The sequence below is a fragment of the Condylostylus longicornis genome, unplaced genomic scaffold (assembly GCF_029603195.1).
Source record: "Condylostylus longicornis isolate FDR11 unplaced genomic scaffold, ASM2960319v2 ptg000216l, whole genome shotgun sequence".
Classification (NCBI taxonomy): domain Eukaryota; kingdom Metazoa; phylum Arthropoda; class Insecta; order Diptera; family Dolichopodidae; genus Condylostylus; species Condylostylus longicornis.
Window position 1 is genome coordinate 225,947 of NW_026578183.1, and position 17,584 is coordinate 243,530.

A 17,584-nucleotide genomic window follows, 5' to 3' on the forward strand; every position below is an offset into this window, starting at 1 on the left:
ACTAATCTTCCCAGCTACAATATTAAAATAAATTCATTTCACATTCCATGGGTTGATTCTATTAAATACCTAGGAGTTATATTTGATTCAAAAATTACTTTTAGTAAACATATCTCTAACACAATAGATAGAATCAATAAATTAATTCGAGTTTTATATCCCTTTATATGTAGAAAATCCGAATTATCTACTGAAAATAAAATAATTTTAATAAAAACAGTTTTCCAGGCTGTAATTCTTTATGCTGTACCAGTTTGGCACGATTCCGCCTCATGCCACATAAAAAAACTGCAAGTTTCACAAAATAAAATTTTGAAATTAATGCTTAATTTACCGTTTTACTATTCTACGGCCAAGTTGCACAAAAAAGCTAATGTCAGTACTATTTTAGAAAAATCTCGTGAACTGTTAGAAAAATTTAATAGTAAAAATGCACATTCCACAAATCCATTAATTAGAGAGTTGTAGGATAAATTATATCTAAACATAAAATGAAAATAAATAAAATATTTATTAACAAGTAAAAACGTTTCAGTCGGTATAAACCGATTGAATTATACCCTGCACCTTTCGTTATTGTGTAGCAATTACTCGAACCTCTGAAATCATTCAATAGAAACTTCACGGACATGTCTGATCTATAATCGGACACACAACTGCCAAGTTTCATGAATCTGACTTTATTATTTTTCCAAATATTAAGAATAAGCTTTTAGACTTGTATAGGATCTACTCAAACCTGTTAAGCAATTCCACCAAAACTTCAGAAATATATGTGACCTATAACTCGACATACAACTGCCAAGTTTCATGAATCTGACTTTATTATTTTTCCAAATATGTAAAATAAGCTTTTGGAGTTGTATGGCAAGTACCCGAACCTGTCAAGCAATTCCACTAAAACTTCACAAATATATCTGATCTATAATCGGACACACAACTGCCAAGTTTCATGAATCTGACTTTATTATTTTTCCAAATATGTAAAATAAGCTTTTGGAGCTTTATGGCAAGTACCTGAACCTGTCAAGCAATTCCATCAAAACTTCAGAAATATATCTGATCTATAATCGGACACACAACTGCCAAGTTTCATGAATCTGACTTTATTATTTTTCCAAATATTTAAAATAAGCTTTTAGACTTGTATGGGAGCTACTCGAACCTGTCGAGCAATTCTACCAAAACTTCAGAAATATATTTGAGCCATAACTGGACACATGACTGCCCAGTTTCATGAATCTGACTTTATTATTTTTCCAAATATTTAAAATTAGCTTCTGGAGTTGTATGGCAGGTACCCGAACCTGTCAAGCGATTCCTCTAAAACTTCAGAAATATATTTGACCTATAATTGGACACATGACAGCCAAGTTTCATGAATCTGACTTTATTATTTTGCCGAATATAAAAAATTTGCTATTGGAGTTGTATGACAGCCACCCGAACCGGTGCAGCTATCTCAGTATAATTTTTAGAGCATGTGTAGAATATAATTGGACACATGCATACAAAATTTTATATTTATAGCTTTATTAGTTTTTGAAATATTTAAAATAAACTCTTGGAGTTGTATGGCAGCTACCCGAACCCGTTGTCCGATTTAGTCCAATAACAATAGGGTTCGTCCTTAGCACAAAAGAAGCAACTTGTGAAAGTTTGGTGTCGATTGCATTATTCGTTTTTGAGTTATCGTGCGATCGGACGGACGGACGGACATGTCTAAATCGACGCAGAATTTTAAGCTGAGCAAGAATATATATATATGTCCATACCGCAGATGACTCCTTCAAGTAGTTACAAACTCCATACCAAAGTTAATATACCCTTCACGAAGTGCAGGGCATAATAAATTTATGAAATTTTGATATTGTAAAAAAAAAATAAAAACAAAACAAGTAAAAACGTTTCAGTCGGTATAAACCGATTGAATTATACCCTGCACCTTTCGTTATTGTGTAGCAATTACTTGAACCTCTAAAATCATTCTATAGAAACTTCACGGACCTATAATTGGACATCCGACTGCCAAGTTTCATGAATCTGACCTTATAATTTTTCCAAATATTTAAAATTAGCTTTTGGAGTTGTATGGTAAGTACATGAACCTGCTAAGCAATTCCACCAAAACTTCACAAATATATCTGATCTATAATTGGACATACAACTGCAAAGTTTCATGAATCTAACTTTATTATTTTGCCAAATATTAAGAATAAGCTTTTAGACTTGTATGGGATCTACTCGAACCTGATAAGCAATTCCACCAAAACTTTAGAAGTATGTCGGACCTATAATTGGACACACGACTGCCAAGTCTCATGAATTTGACTTTATTATTTTTCCAAATATTTAAAATAAGCTTTTAGACTTGTATGGGAGCTACTCGAACCTGTCGAGCAATTCCACCAAAACTTCAGAAATATATTTGACCTATAATTGGACACATGACTGCCAAGTTTCATCAATCTGTCTTTATTATTTTTCCAAATATTTAAAATTAGCTTCTGGAGTTGTATGGCAGGTACCCGAACCTGTCAAGCGATTCCTCTAAAACTTCAGAAATATATTTGACCTATAATTGGACACATGACTGCCAAGTTTCATGAATCTGGCTTTATTATTTTGCCGAATATAAAAAATTTGCTGTTGAAGTTGTATGGCAGCCACCCGAACCGGTGCAGCTATCCCATTAAAATTTTTAGAGCATGTGTAGAATATAATTGGACACATGTATACAAAATTTTATATTTATACGTTTATTAGTTTTTGAAATATTTAAAATAAACTCTTTGAGTTGTATGGCAGCTACCCGAACCCGTTGTCCGAATTAGTCCAATAACAATAGGGCTCGTCCTTGGCACAAAAGAAAAAACTTGTGAAAGTTTGGTGTCGATTGCATTATTCGTTTTTGAGTTATCGTGCGATCGGACGGACGGACGGACGGACGGACGGACGGACGGACGGACGGACGGACGGACGGACGGACGGACGGACGGACGGACGGACGGACAGACGGACATGTCTAAATCGACTCAGAATTTTACGCTGAGCAAGAATATATATATATGTCCATACCGCAGATGACTCCTTCAAGTAGTTACAAACTCCATACCAAAGTTAATATACCCTTCACGAAGTGCAGGGTATAAAAATAGGTAAATAGCTATTAATACGCATATTATTTAAAAATTTTCAAATTCAATGTTGCATAAATTTGTTTTATAATTATAAGTCTCATAGTATATAAGCTTAATTTGTAGTTTATTTTTAAGTACAAATTTAAGAATAAGGTTTTTTGAAAGTTTTCCTTAAATTAATCCAATTTTTTCTAATATAAAATTTGTTAACTAAAAAATGAAAATATTTGTAGTTGTAAAGACAATTCATGGTTCATATCTCTAGAGTATATTGTAAAGAACATTTGTTGTACTGTATAAATTTTATTGTTATACTGTATAAATCGAACGTAATGTAATATTTGGTTTATTTAATATATGATATTGTTTTCATAAATTATATGAAATTGTTTATAAAAGAAAAGGTAACAGCTATGTAAATCCTATTTAAAATATAATTCTACATAGTAAATAATATGTAAAAAAAAATTTTTAATAAAATGTGTAGAAAAAGAAAGATTATTTTAATAAATAAATAATTCAAATAGCACTTAGGATGCAATGAATAACAATTCAAATTGTTAGGTAAAAATGTGCTACTTTGTGAACCATTGATTTTTTTTAAAAACGATTTTCAAACGGAATCGTTTCGTATTTTGTTTTACGATTTTCATTGATTTTTATTACAATTAAAGTGAATAAAATAAATTTCTTCCGTAGAAAATTATTTTTTACATAAATAAAGCTGACTAGCACCCATTTAATATCAAGAAAAATTAGTACTTTTCTACATATTAATAGATATGTAAAACTACAAAATGTGCGTATAAAGTGGAATATACTATATTAATGTGCTCACAGTATTCATTTACGTATTTATGAATGTAGATCCCGTGTATTTGTATATGCAATGTAGTTACCAATTTAATATTATGTTTATAAAATTGTAATATATTCATCACTATTCATTATGAGTATCATACCGGGTACAATTATTGACGCTCTTAAGCGATATTTCTTATAAAACTTTTCTATGTAGAATTATAAAAATTTTAGAATCGGTAATTATATATACTAAATTCTATATCAATATATTTCTTTTTCATAATCATATTAAATAAAAAAAATTAAAAATTAAATTTATTTGCGTGAATACCAAAATGTACAATTATTGACATCCTGGTACAAGTACTGACATAACATAATAATACGATTATTAACAGCCAAGTATAAGTATAGACATACTATAAGAGTACAATTATTGATATAATATTATGAGAAATTAATAAAAAATATTCCAACTGCAATAATTTTAATAGGAACATACATATTTAAATTATCTTTTTTAGGAACTAAAGTTTATAATTAAGTTCACGAAGTAACTAAAATAAGCAAAGTAAAAATAAAACAAGTAAAAACCCTTCAGTCAGTCTAAATCAACTGAATTGTACTCTGCGCTTTAAGAATCTGAATACAAAGAGTTGTTTTTGAAATATTTAGAATTAGGTTTTACGGTTGTATGGCAGTTACTCGAATCTGTCAAACAATTTCACAAAAACTTCGTGGATACTTCAGACCCATAATTTATAACATAATTGCTAAATCTCATGAACCTAACTTTATTATTTTTCCGAATAAATAAAATTGGATTTTGGAGTTGTATGGCAGCTACCCGAACCAGTGTAGCGATTCCATTGGAGCTTTTAGAGCATATGTAAAATGTAATTGTACACACGTATACAAAATTTGATATATACAGTTTTATTAGTTCTTTAAATATTTTAAATAAGGTCTGTAAGTTCCGAACCCGTTGGTCAAATTGGTCCAATAGCATTAGGATTCATAAGAAATAACTTGTGAAAGTTTGGTCGTACTTGCTCCATTCGTTTGAGTTATCCTGCTCAAATTAACGCTGAATTTTAAGCTGAGCAAAAATATATACATGTCTATACATGAGACGACTCCTGCAAGTGGTTACAAACTCCATAACAAAGTTAATATACCCTTCCCGAAGGTGTAGATATAATCATAGTTGAAAACTAATTCGTATGTTTTAAGCCATTCTACACAACTGACAGAAGTGGATAGCAGAAGATATGCAGTATTTACACATGTAATATTTAGTTCCAGGTTTCCCAAATCTTAATCTAGAAAAAGAGAAAATTCATGTTAAATTTACTGATCCAACAACTGTTACATTATTACTGATTTTGAACATGGTCAAGTAAGTTTATATATCACATAATTATTAATTAAAATTGGTATAAAAAGTAATTCCTTCGTAAATTCTTGCAAAACTTTATTACGTAGTAGTAAAACATTGGAGAAGCATAACAAAAACGAATGTGTATGCATGTACTCATAAGAGAAAACATGTCCCCAACATTACATGATAAAAAATATGTATGTCCCAAATATCGGATGTATCCCAAATTTTAACAAGTATTATGATTATTTTATTTTACTAAAATAAAGTTTCTTTGTAGCTCTTCTCTGTGACGAGATACTAAGCTCTTCCCTGTGCCGAGATAATCGCAAATTTTGGAATTTTTAGCTGGTGTCAATGATTGTACTTTCATAACATATAGCTATGGATATCCCATGTCAATAATAAGGATTCAGCTAAAATTTGATCAATTATGGCCATCCTCATTTTATAAGGGGTAAAAAATCTTATTTTTCATTTTAGTTATATAAATATAAAATCGAGCATTAATTTATTTACACAGTGCAATAATTACATTGCAAATATCGCAGCAACCTTAAAAATTAGTAAATTTTACATATTAAAGTTCAGATTTCGACTATTTTTTGTCTAAAATACAACTAAAGTTATTTTTTTCGTTGTTCAGTCTTAAATATTGTGACTTGACCGGGTTTTGAGCCCAAGATCCTTCGGTTAAAGGACCGGTGCCATAACCACTGTACCAATGGTCATATACCTACAATACATAAATTCTGTATAATTCTTTTTTTATTTTTTACCAATTAATTTAAATTTAATTAGTTATATATTAGTTATTATTATTAGTTATTATTATCTATGAGTTTAATGTATAATAAACAATAATGAAGAAAATGTCAAATATGTAGTTAGAATTCATAATTAACTTTTGTGATTATTAATACTCAAAAATCGCTATAGCAATGGCGGTCTCAGTAAATGTACCGAGTTTTCAAAGTTTCTATAGTTGTACTCATAACGCCGTGTCATGATAATATTGATTCTTAAAAAAAGAAAAAATTATTTTCATATTTCGTTATGGAAACACGAATCGTAAAAATTAGCCCATCTCAACTTTCAAAAAAATATGTCATGTAAATTTCTTGTTATACAAACAAGTATGTACTATTGCCATTATTGCATTTGCATTTGCATTTGCATTATTATTATTTTACATTATTATTATTTACATATGCCACTATTTAAATTTAACCACGATTTTACCATCTCAGATTACAACACATGGCTAACAAAATTATTCAAGTTTAAACATGTTGAATTCATAATTATAGATTAAGAAAATTGTTTTTCAATATGTATATTTTTTATTATGAAATAATTTTCTCGCCAAAACTATGTAATTCTTTTCACGTAAAAATTGTCATATTAGAAAAATATGCTCCCATTAATTTCAATAATTATTATTAACAAATAAGCAAACATTTAGTCTTAAGCTTGTTATTGACAAATAAATATTCTTTTGTTGTAAAAACAGTTTTATCTCCGTTAAATTATACGAGTATCGTACATGTGTATGAATTGAAAACCGCAAATCTGATTATAGAATTAAGTATTGTAAGTTTTATTACAAAATCTGATACAGACAGCAAATAGCCGGCTTTTTAATTTAGTGAAAGTGTTGTTCAAGTTTATAAAAATGCTTTTTAAAAACTATTTTGAATTATTTAGGACATTAGCAAATTTTAAAATAACGTATCGAAAGAAATGCAAATTATAAGCTCTTTGCCATGTTTTAGTTTCTGTAATTCAATTTCATGTTAGTTCCGTTTTTAATTTGAACTTAAATATTAAAGCTCAAAAAATCGAATGTAAAATTGACTTTTAGTAAAAATCCAACTGCCGACACCTGATTTCATCGAAAGTTAAGTAGGTGGCTTCATCATGTGAAGTTTATATATAAAGTTTCAGTCAAGCTGTTGAATATATTTTTCAGAATGAGCAGATATGTCAAATCGGGTCATTAGTGTCTCATCAAAAGAGTAAAACTATAATGCACATTTCTTCCAAAATTTTTTGGAAATGTAGCATAAAAATAATTACTTTCAAAAATTCCATAACGGCCGATAATCTTGTATTGCTAGTGCGGAAAGCACATTTCTACTTGGGTTTTGCATTAATGGTTTTTGTGTGAACCAAATCTCTAGAAATTGAAAAACGTAGATAATATTACAGTTCAAATTTGAAAAGTTTCTACATATACAAAGTTCAAACTTTCTCAAAATTCTAACACAAAATCTAAAACAGTAGTTTCTTGCTTTAGTATAAGCTGTGATGTCACAAAGTAAAGTGTGATTCTGTTGCAATCCTCAATAATATATACCTCTTCTCGAAGAACTTCCTCGTTTTTTTGAACCCTTAAACTTGAGTTTGGATCACACCACCTAAACAAAATTCTCGGAACATGATGTTATATATTTGATGACATATTTTTATGATGTCATATTTATATTGTTCTCATAATTCAAAAAAAGATCCAATGTCATCCCTAACTCACTGATTATCACCACAATTTATACAGTGAAGTTCCAATAAACTGAAATTCGCTATGTAAGTTAGCCTTCCTACCCAAACAATAAAAAAAATCTGATGTGGTCAGCACATAACCGACCGCATTGTGTATTGTCTAGTTAAATGAAAGTGTTACAGAATATTATAAAAATGTCTGTTAAATACTTCTTTCCAATTTTTAGGACATTAGTAAGTTTATAGTTAACAAAACTCAAATATCAAATTTCAAGAAATTCCATCAATTTGTTCTGTGAATATGGTGAAAAATGTAAAATCGGCTCGCAAATCAGTTCTCGAGCCCTGATCTTTCCAAAAAGTTATATGTTCATTGCTTCAATATGAGGAATTCATATAATAAATTTCAATGAAATCGGTTGATTATTTCTCTTTATATACACAAAAGTGTATGTTTGGCCCGTAGTATACGTCTTGTTGCCGATGCCTGATCTTTCCAAAAAATTTACATGTTCATTGTTTTAATATGGGGAATTCATATATTAAATTTCAATGAAATCGGTTGATTATTTCTCTTTATATACGCAAAAATGTATATTTGGCCCGTAGTAAACGCCCAGTTGCTGATGTCTGATTTCTTCCAAAAGTTAGGAATTTTTGCGTATGATCGAGCAAAGCTTATATATGAAATTTCAAGTAAATCGGTTAAATACTTTCTTCAAAATGGTGAAAAATGTAAAATCGGCTCGCAAATCAGTTCTCGAGCCCTGATCTTTCCAAAAAGTTATATGTTCATTGCTTCAATATGAGGAATTCATATATTAAATTTCAATGAAATCGGTTGATTATTTCTCTTTATATACACAAAAATGTATATTTGGCCCGTAGTAAACGTCTAGTTGCCGATGCCTGATTTCTTCCAAAACATACGAATTTTTGCGAATGGCCGAGCTGGGCTTATATATAAAATTTCAAGTAAATCGGTTGAATATTTTCTTCAAAATGTTCAAAAATGTAAAACAGGCCCGCTAAAAAGTACAGTTCCCGAGGCCTGATATATCCCAGAAGTTGATAAATCCGTGCCATGGTCGAAATAAACTTACATGTAAAATTTCATCAAAATCGATTCAGCCGAACTTGAGATACACGCGTGCACACACAGACCGACGGATCGACAGACTGACAAACCGACAGACCGACGGACCGACAGATTGCTAAAAATAGTTTATTTACACTTCCCTACTATAGAGAAGTGCATTCCCACCGAAAACTCGATATGCAAAATTTGTTGCCATCACATAACCAATACGGTCGGTAAAAATCAAAAACTTTAAACTTTTAAATTCACTTTATGCATACACATTTGCGTAAGCTACATCTGATATTGTCATAAGCAACTTACAAGAATAAATGAAATTCTGCCAAAAACATTTTTAAGTAAAATGTTGCCAAAACAAGATCACATGACTCATGCTATTCTCTATTATGGTAGGCTTTAATGTCCGGGAAATTAGTCTATGAGGCGTAATAGCTTAAAAAAAAACAGTTTTATGTTCAATATTCGGAAAACTTCGTTTATTCAAGGAAATTTTTTTAAATTTTTAAATTTCAAACAATTTGTTCTTTTTTCGAAAAAGAAATCAAATCAAATTTTTAAAAACCTTATTAAGAATATAAGGTTTTTAGAAATCTGATTTTCAGAATAGAATAGGTTTCAGGAGTAACAGAAGAATGCAAATTAAGATAAGTTTAAAATTGTAGGTAAGACCCATTTATTGGATTCTTTAAAATTAAGTATGTATTAAAAAATAAAAATTTTGTAGCAAATAGATTAAGTTGGTTGTTTGATAAATCTAAAGCGCCAAGTTCATGGCTTCAGTTAATTCCAAGGCACTTTAACACTTTTACATGAGTTAGAACTCTACATCAGCTCAGCTTTAAGTAATGAAAATTATTTAAATATTTTACCTGAGAAGACATTTGAAAGAGTTCCCAAAATAACAATACAAGAACTACTACCAGAATGGAGATCAGAAAAATCTAGATATAAATATAATTTAAATTTTTTAACAAGTAGAAAATGTGCAGTCAAAATGAATGGATATTTTATCATCGTATAAAATGCTAGTTCAAGGAATTACTAGGAAAGAATATATTATTCATCGTTCTGTAAAATCGCTTAGTGTAAAATTAAATCACATACCTTATTTATACTGATTTAGGCTGATAATAATATTGTATTAAAAAAAGAACAAGAGAAATTTCCTACTTAATAATGCTCTAATTATTATGATTAACTAATAATAAGGGTAAATCCTTAAAATAGTAATAAGGGTATATCCCTCAGGGTATGCACTAGCCCTATCCCCCTTTAGGAGTGAATAAGGCAAAAAAAAAAAAAAAAATCCCTTCAAAAAAAAGCAGAGAGTTTTGTCGTAAAAGCGATTGCCCAAATTTAATTGGATATGGAGCACAAAACATGGTGTTTAAACAAAAAGTCTCGGTTTAACTGTAAAAAACAACTTTAGATTTACTCTTCATGTTAATTTAGTAAGCCCACCTATATGAAAAATGAACAAGCTATTAAAAATTATAATGTACAAAGAATAACTAATAAGTAAAAGGAATATAATATAGAACAAATAAGTAAAAAAAGAAATAAAAACAATATTACATTTAATAAATTTGATTGACAATATTACATTTAACAATACATTTCATAAATTTGAAAAGATGTATCACAATTTAAATTGGCTATTTGAAATGTTGACGAAATGTTTTTTTTTGTCAAAAATTAAGTTTAAGTAATTTTTAAAGAAACCCATAACACCTGCAAATTTGAAAAAGTTTTCAGTTATGAATTAATCATTGGTATTATATAAGCGATAAGACTTAAAAGAACATATGAGTTCAAACCAAACGTTCTGTACCAAATATAGAAATATACCAAGCTACAATAATATATGTTATTGTTAAATCTTTAAAAGCCAATATCTGTAAACTAATAATTGCGATTATCTAGTTTTAGCATTAACCTTACAATAATTATCGGCTTTTTACACATTTGCGAAGTGGAAACGTTAATTCAAAAAATTCTTCTATGGTTGATAATTTTTCCGAAATATAATTTTTTTTTAAGTGTATGAAAAGAAAAATCCCTTTTATTAGGGATTAAATACTTTTTATTTTTGCTAATATATTTCGTGAGCTACATACGCACTTTATCAAAGCTGATCTTCTTCTAATTAAGACGACAAACAATAAAATTAAAGTCTATTAAAATTAGAAATATTGTACCTGACTTAATATAATTTTCTCCTGACTTGATCTAAAATTTAATTTTTCGTTGTTTATTATTTTTTTTTTCGAAACGTTAAGTTGTTTTTACCATACTGAATTTTTGTAATAAAAGTATGTTGTAAAAATTAAAATTTTATGTAAGTACTTTTTTTCACCTCAAAAATTTTAGTTATTATTACAAATTTCAGAAAAAACAAATGCTTTAAAAATTCTAATTAAATTTTGACCAATTTTATTTTAAAATGCCTTACCTTCTGTTCAAAAGTCTTCTAATGTTATAGTCTTCCATAGACTCATTCCTGTAGGAATTTTCGATATCAAATCGATCTAGAGAAGAAACTTTTCTTTTTTGGTCTGGACAAAATAGCCTTATTTCTTTTAATTTTTGTTGCCTTTGTTCATATTCTAGTTTCTTGTTGCCAAAATTTTCGTCAACAACAAAATGTTCACCCAAATTTATTCGAAGATGAGATTTTCCTAAAACCATTTTGTCATATTTAGTCGTATTTTGATCATCAGTATCATTAAAATTTATATCGAAATCATTATCATATGATATATTAAGTTCTTCGATACTTTCTTTACTATTTTTTGTGCTATTTTGTTTACTTAATCTTTTAACACGTTTTCTTCGCATATTTCGCTTATATCGTATAGATCTCTTATGCATTTCATAATCAAAATTTTCATCTGGAGATAATTTTCTCAAATATCTTATAATCAATTTTTCTAAAGAAGCTCTAAGTGAGGCCTTTCTTGCATTTAGTTGATTAGTGATTACACCCGCCAAATTATTTTCTAGTGAATCACTGGAACCACTTTCAATTTCAGTATATGTGTCGGAACTGTCGATGACAACAACTTCTTCTTGGTTTTCATCAGGTATACGAGGCCCATTTTTCAAAGCTTCTAAAAATTTTCTTCCCGCTTGAGTTTCCTCTTTACGAGAAATTGTTACTGGTGGTTTTGATGTTATAAAGAATGCTTTTGCTAATCTGTAATACAAATTTAATTTTTAATAAATCTGATATTTATGTAAGCAATATATGTACATATGTTATATTATTTAATTTAATTGATTTATTTTCCTAGATTTTTTAATTTAATTGACTTTCGCCAACCAGCTGCCAACGTGATCAACAATTTTTAAAATAATGCATGCAGCCCTAGTGAATTATGGTTGAACAAAGTTCATTACAACAATAACTTATAGCTAGAGCAAGTTAATCATACCATATAAAATATTTGTGATGAATACTTCTATCACTATCCTGTCTAGTATAAGACTATCGCGTAGAGAAAGTAATTCTCATTTTCTTTTTATGATTTTTGAAAAAATATATAGAGCTTATATGAAGGAAAAAAATATTTCATCGTCCTTTTATGTTTTAAGTCATTTGCACCTAAAAATACCTAAACAGATTTTTACACAAATAAATTTTGGAGTTTTATTTTCATATTTTCAAAAGAAAAATTGCCAAAAGAGTGAAGTTTTCATCCAAAAAAATTTTATTGAAAATATGTACTAAAATTTATAGAAAATCAATCGATACGGGCCTTCCTTCCTTAACTCTTTTTATAATATGTAATTCATTTTTTGTAATTTCATGTGCTTAGGGGCTTGTCAAAACCAATTATTTGTGTTGACAAGTCCATAATAACGTACACATTTAAAAGATAAAATAATTTCTCCTTTCATTAAAATAATAGATACTCAATAATTTCGTAAGTTAGATAATAATTTCGTAAGTTTTACTAGCAAAATAGTAAAAGACTTAAGGAACTATTGTATGAATGAATTTTATTTTAAACGTAACAAAAATTTCCGAGAAACCGCGTGTTTACTCTATGTTGCATGACTCTGAAAGTATTAGTATTTATTTATATGAAGAAAAAATTTAGAATCATTTATTTTAAGTCTTGAGCTCGAGATCAAGTATATCTGCGACCTTGCTCATACAAATTTTTGCTAACAATTGATCAAAAAATCTTTCCTGAAGTTTTTTGCAACGTTATGCGAAAAACTATACCTTATAGCAATAATCGTCTAACTAAATTAACAATATTATTTCAAATTAACTAAACAGTGGAGGTTTGATCAACTAAAGTGGAGGTTTGATCAAATTTGTTATATAAGCACGAATATTTATTTAGGTCAGTGTTACTGAAACTTGTTTATCAGTCACAAAAACTTTCAGTAAATATATAAATTATAAAAAAAAAGAATAATTTTCCGAAGTAAAACAATTTACAACAAATAAAAAAGTTTCAGTCGGTATAAACACACGACTGATACGTTCCATGAATCTGAATTTATTACTTTTTTATTTAAAATTAGCTCCTGAAACTGTATCGCAGCTACCCAAACCTGCCAAGCTATTCCACCAAAACTTCCACCACTATATGTTGACTCATTGGGCACACGACTGCCAAGTTTCATAAATCTGACTTTATTATTCTTAGTGGCAGATACCCGAAATAGTGCAGCTCTCCCATAAAAGTTTTCAGAATGTAGAATGTAATTGGATACACATTAATTAAATTTTATAACAACATCTCTATTAGTTTTTAAAATATTTAAAATACATAGCAGCTTCCCCAACCTGTTCTGCGAATTTGTCCAATTAAAATAGCATCCGATCTTAGTAGAAAAAAAATAGCTGGTGAATGTTTCGTGTCGATTGCATTATTCGTTTTTGAGTTATCGCGCGATCGCATAGTCGGACGGACATGTATAAATCAAGGCAGAGTTTTGCGATAAAAGAATATATATGCATTTCCGCACCGCAGATGACTCCTTCAAGTTGTTGCGAACTGCAAACCAAAGTTAATATACCCTTCACAGAGATGAAAACAATGCTTAAAATTTTTTTATTACGAAGCATGATTTTTTTTTTATTTAAATTTGAGTGTTTTCATTTTAATTAGTATGTTTTCACAACCCATTTCTCATTTTGGTTAGTATGTTTTCTGAAGCCACGTAGGAGTATGACGAATTTTTTCTTAAAATTCAAGTCAAAAATTTTTCTATGTAATTTAATACGTATCTTTCAATTTGTAAAACAGGAAAGTTCAGAAAAGTTCAAATTTGTAACTTTCTTTTTTAAGCGTATTTTTCTGGCTAATTGATCAAACCATTATTTTAAAATTTGAACGCTTAATATTTAAACAATATATAGAATCAACAAAATATAAGATAATAACACACAAATAATTTTCGAATATAGTATGATAGATATAATATATGTGTTGCATTTCTAATAGTGCTAGAAAGCAAGTATGCATACATTTGTGCTGATATATACTATGTACGAGTATATTTATTTTAATATAAATCATACCACACATGCCAAGAAATATTTGGTAATTATTTGTAAGTTATGGTCTTAAAATTGTCTATTAAAATACTCTGAAAGGGCAAGATCGTCCTCTCACTCACCCCCCATTGCGGCCAAGACGGGAAATAAAAACTGCTGGGGCGGAGGATAAAAATTGAAGAAACTGGGTTGTCACTGAGTCAAAGAAAAAAAGTAGGTCAGATTGTGCGAGAAAAGTGGCAGAAGAACCTAAAGAAATCCAATTTGAACGTCAAAAAGGTCAATCAATGTCACCGAACAGGTCAAAAATCACTGCGGAAGGGGAAACCCGATTTGGAGATAAAAGATCAAACAAAGTAGCTTCCACTGGTCTGCAGTGATAAAGGTGTTGCAGACTGGCTTAAAACGCAAATCTCCAGCATTGCCCTGTTGGAAAACTGGAGGGAGAAGAAATTCCAAGATCGAAAGTCTACGAAGGAGCTCCTGTGTCGTGTAGCCCGAATGCACCAGAATTGGCTGGACTTTCGGTGGCTAATCTTATATTGTAGAAATGCCTTTATAATCATTGAATGTTGCCTTTATAATCTTTGGATGCTGCCTAAACTAAAGTGCGTATATGTGAACATCCATAGCGCTAAGTCCGCATCAGGTTGTCTCAGTAGGAAGTCAAACAAAGATAGCGCCTGCAAGATGGGCCTTCATGGCTCAATAAATCCCTTAAATTTCTTCCAATGCTAGATTTTGTTACGAGGAATCTGTTAGAGGTTGAGGTTTGGCAAACTTTCAGAAAAGAATCTGTGCTTCAGACTACTTTCCCATAGAGATCTGTGGTCGGCACTCTCTAGAGGGTGTAGAAAACCACGTTAAGTATTGCAAAAGGAAGTAGAGAAAGCTCAAAATGGGCTATAGTACCTATGCTTACATTGTGGGCCCGTACCTATCACACATTGTGGGGTCGTACCGATCTCATTCTAAGATGCCAGTACCTGTTCGAATTCTCGTTTCAAAATAATAGATATACATAAAATAGGTATAGAACCGACCTTTATAAACGCGATTCCTGGGGAGGTCTTGGATATTACAAATTTTAGTCCCATGGTTACCACTTAAATAAGCCTTGGGACGGCTGCAACGTCGTGGTACTGGATCGCGGCGACATGCCCAAACAGCATGTCTGCATCACCTACATACCAAAGGACGAGACAACGGACTTCAGTCTCTCCAGGGAAGAAAACAAGGATGGAGAAGCAAATCTACTGAATCTGAAGCAGGCGGGGGTTGCTCCATCATCTTTTCCGTGGATGATTCCGGATTGGAAGATCTACGGAAAGCGGAGTTCACCGCGACAACGACGAGCATTTCAGGCCAACCAAAAGAGTCAAAACTCATTGGAAAGTCTGAAGTCGCTCCGAAAATGACGGTGAACCAAAAAGACTCAAACCCATTGGGAAGCCTGGAACTGCTTCAGTATTTGCTGCTGGAGGGGCTAGTGTGGCACCTAGGACGGCAAAAGAAGCTGTGGCAGGGCAGGCGCCCACCAAGATGCGTTAAAAGGCGGCAATGAGAAGTAAGGCTCATGTAAAGCCTTTGTTTAAAGGGCCAAAGCCCATAGACAAGATCCGGAGGATATGATATAGCTGTGAGGTGCATCCAAATAAATTTACAACATGCTAGGGCATCAACTGATATTCTAGCTCATAGATTTATGAAGGGTCACCTCGATATCGACCTTATCCAAGAGCCTTACATAGTGAAGGATCAGGTTAAGGGCCTAACAGTTGAGCTATTGTGAGATAATACAATTGGAGGCAGGCCTAAGGCTTGCATTTTGTTTAGTAAAAGGCTAACGTCTTTTCCCATTCCAGATTACTGTTCTAAGAATCAGATAGTTGCGTTGGTGAAGGTGAAGTCTTCCGGGGGTTGAACAGAGTTTATTGTGTGCTCATCCTACCTCCCAGGAAACTGCGCCCAGTCAGACGAACAACTGAAAGATCTAGTGGACTTTTGTGGAAGGAGGAACTTCCAACTGATAATAGGAAGTGATGTCAATGCCCACCACACCATCTGGGGAAGCAGTAATATGAAGAAAAGAGGTGAGTGCCTACTTGAATTTATATATAGCAATAAAATAATGGTTATGAAAGAGGGCAATAGGCCGACATTCATATATGCAATTAGGGAAGAGGTCCTTGACATCATCCTTTACACTGAGTTTATCGACAGTAGGGTTAGTGGATGGCATGTCTCAAATGAGACATCCATGTCCGATCATAGGCAGATTAGGTTTGATATCATGGTCTCCGGGGGCTTGGCAGAAGAAATGTATCGGGTGCCCCAATCCACAGATTGGAGTCAATTCGAAACACTCCTCATGGATAGGATTGGTTCCATTCCTGCTTCTGTCAGAACGGTGATGGATATCGACCTGGCCAACGAGCCTCTGACGGCGGCTATTACTGGTGCCTACCAGTAATAGCCGCCGCGTTAAGCCAAGGCGGAGCAATAGGAAGTGCCCATGGTGGGATGAAGGACTTTCGAGGCTTAGACTAAAGACCAGAAAGCTATTCAATAAGGCCAAGGCGTCGGGTTCGTGGGAAGAGTATAAAAACTCACTCAAGAAATACAATAAGGAAATTAGGAAAGCGAAGAGAATTTCGTGGAGGGCGTTCTGCAAGGGCATTGATGAACTCTCCAGCAGTGCGCATCTTCACAGGGTGCTTTCTTAAAAGTATGCTAGCGGGTTGGGCCTAATGGAACGGCCTGATGGCTCCATGACCGAGAACGGAAAGCAGACGTTAGAGCTAATGGCGTCAACGCACATTCCTGACTCGGAGTTTCTTCGGAATCACTCAAATGCGATCATTGAACCGAGGGCATCCTGGCCCAGGAGGGATGACTAGCAACGATCCCGTCTGGTCTTCACGGTGGGCAAGATTAGATAGGCTCTTTTCTATTTCAGGCTCTTCAAATCTCCAGGTGATAACAGGATATATCCTGCATTTTTGCGGAGGGGTTTCCAACATATTGCTAGAGCACTGTTGGAAATTTTTCGTGCCAGCTAAGCGTGATGTTACATCTCTCAGACATGTAGGGTGGCTAAAGTGACGTATATTCTGAAGGCGGGTAAGCGACCAAGCAAC

The 17,584-nt window shown here is 31.7% G+C and overlaps 1 protein-coding gene across 1 annotated transcript in view; it reads right to left on the reverse strand.

Annotated features, from left to right (window-relative positions):
• The window catches only part of LOC129616470 (uncharacterized), a 68,584-nt gene that overhangs the window by 27,230 nt on the left and 23,770 nt on the right, over nucleotides 1-17,584 (reverse strand). Inside the window, exon 4 of the mRNA XM_055532109.1 lies at nucleotides 11,379-12,122. Within this exon, the coding sequence (XP_055388084.1) occupies nucleotides 11,379-12,122 (744 nt within the window). The remainder of the gene's footprint in view (nucleotides 1-11,378; nucleotides 12,123-17,584) is intronic.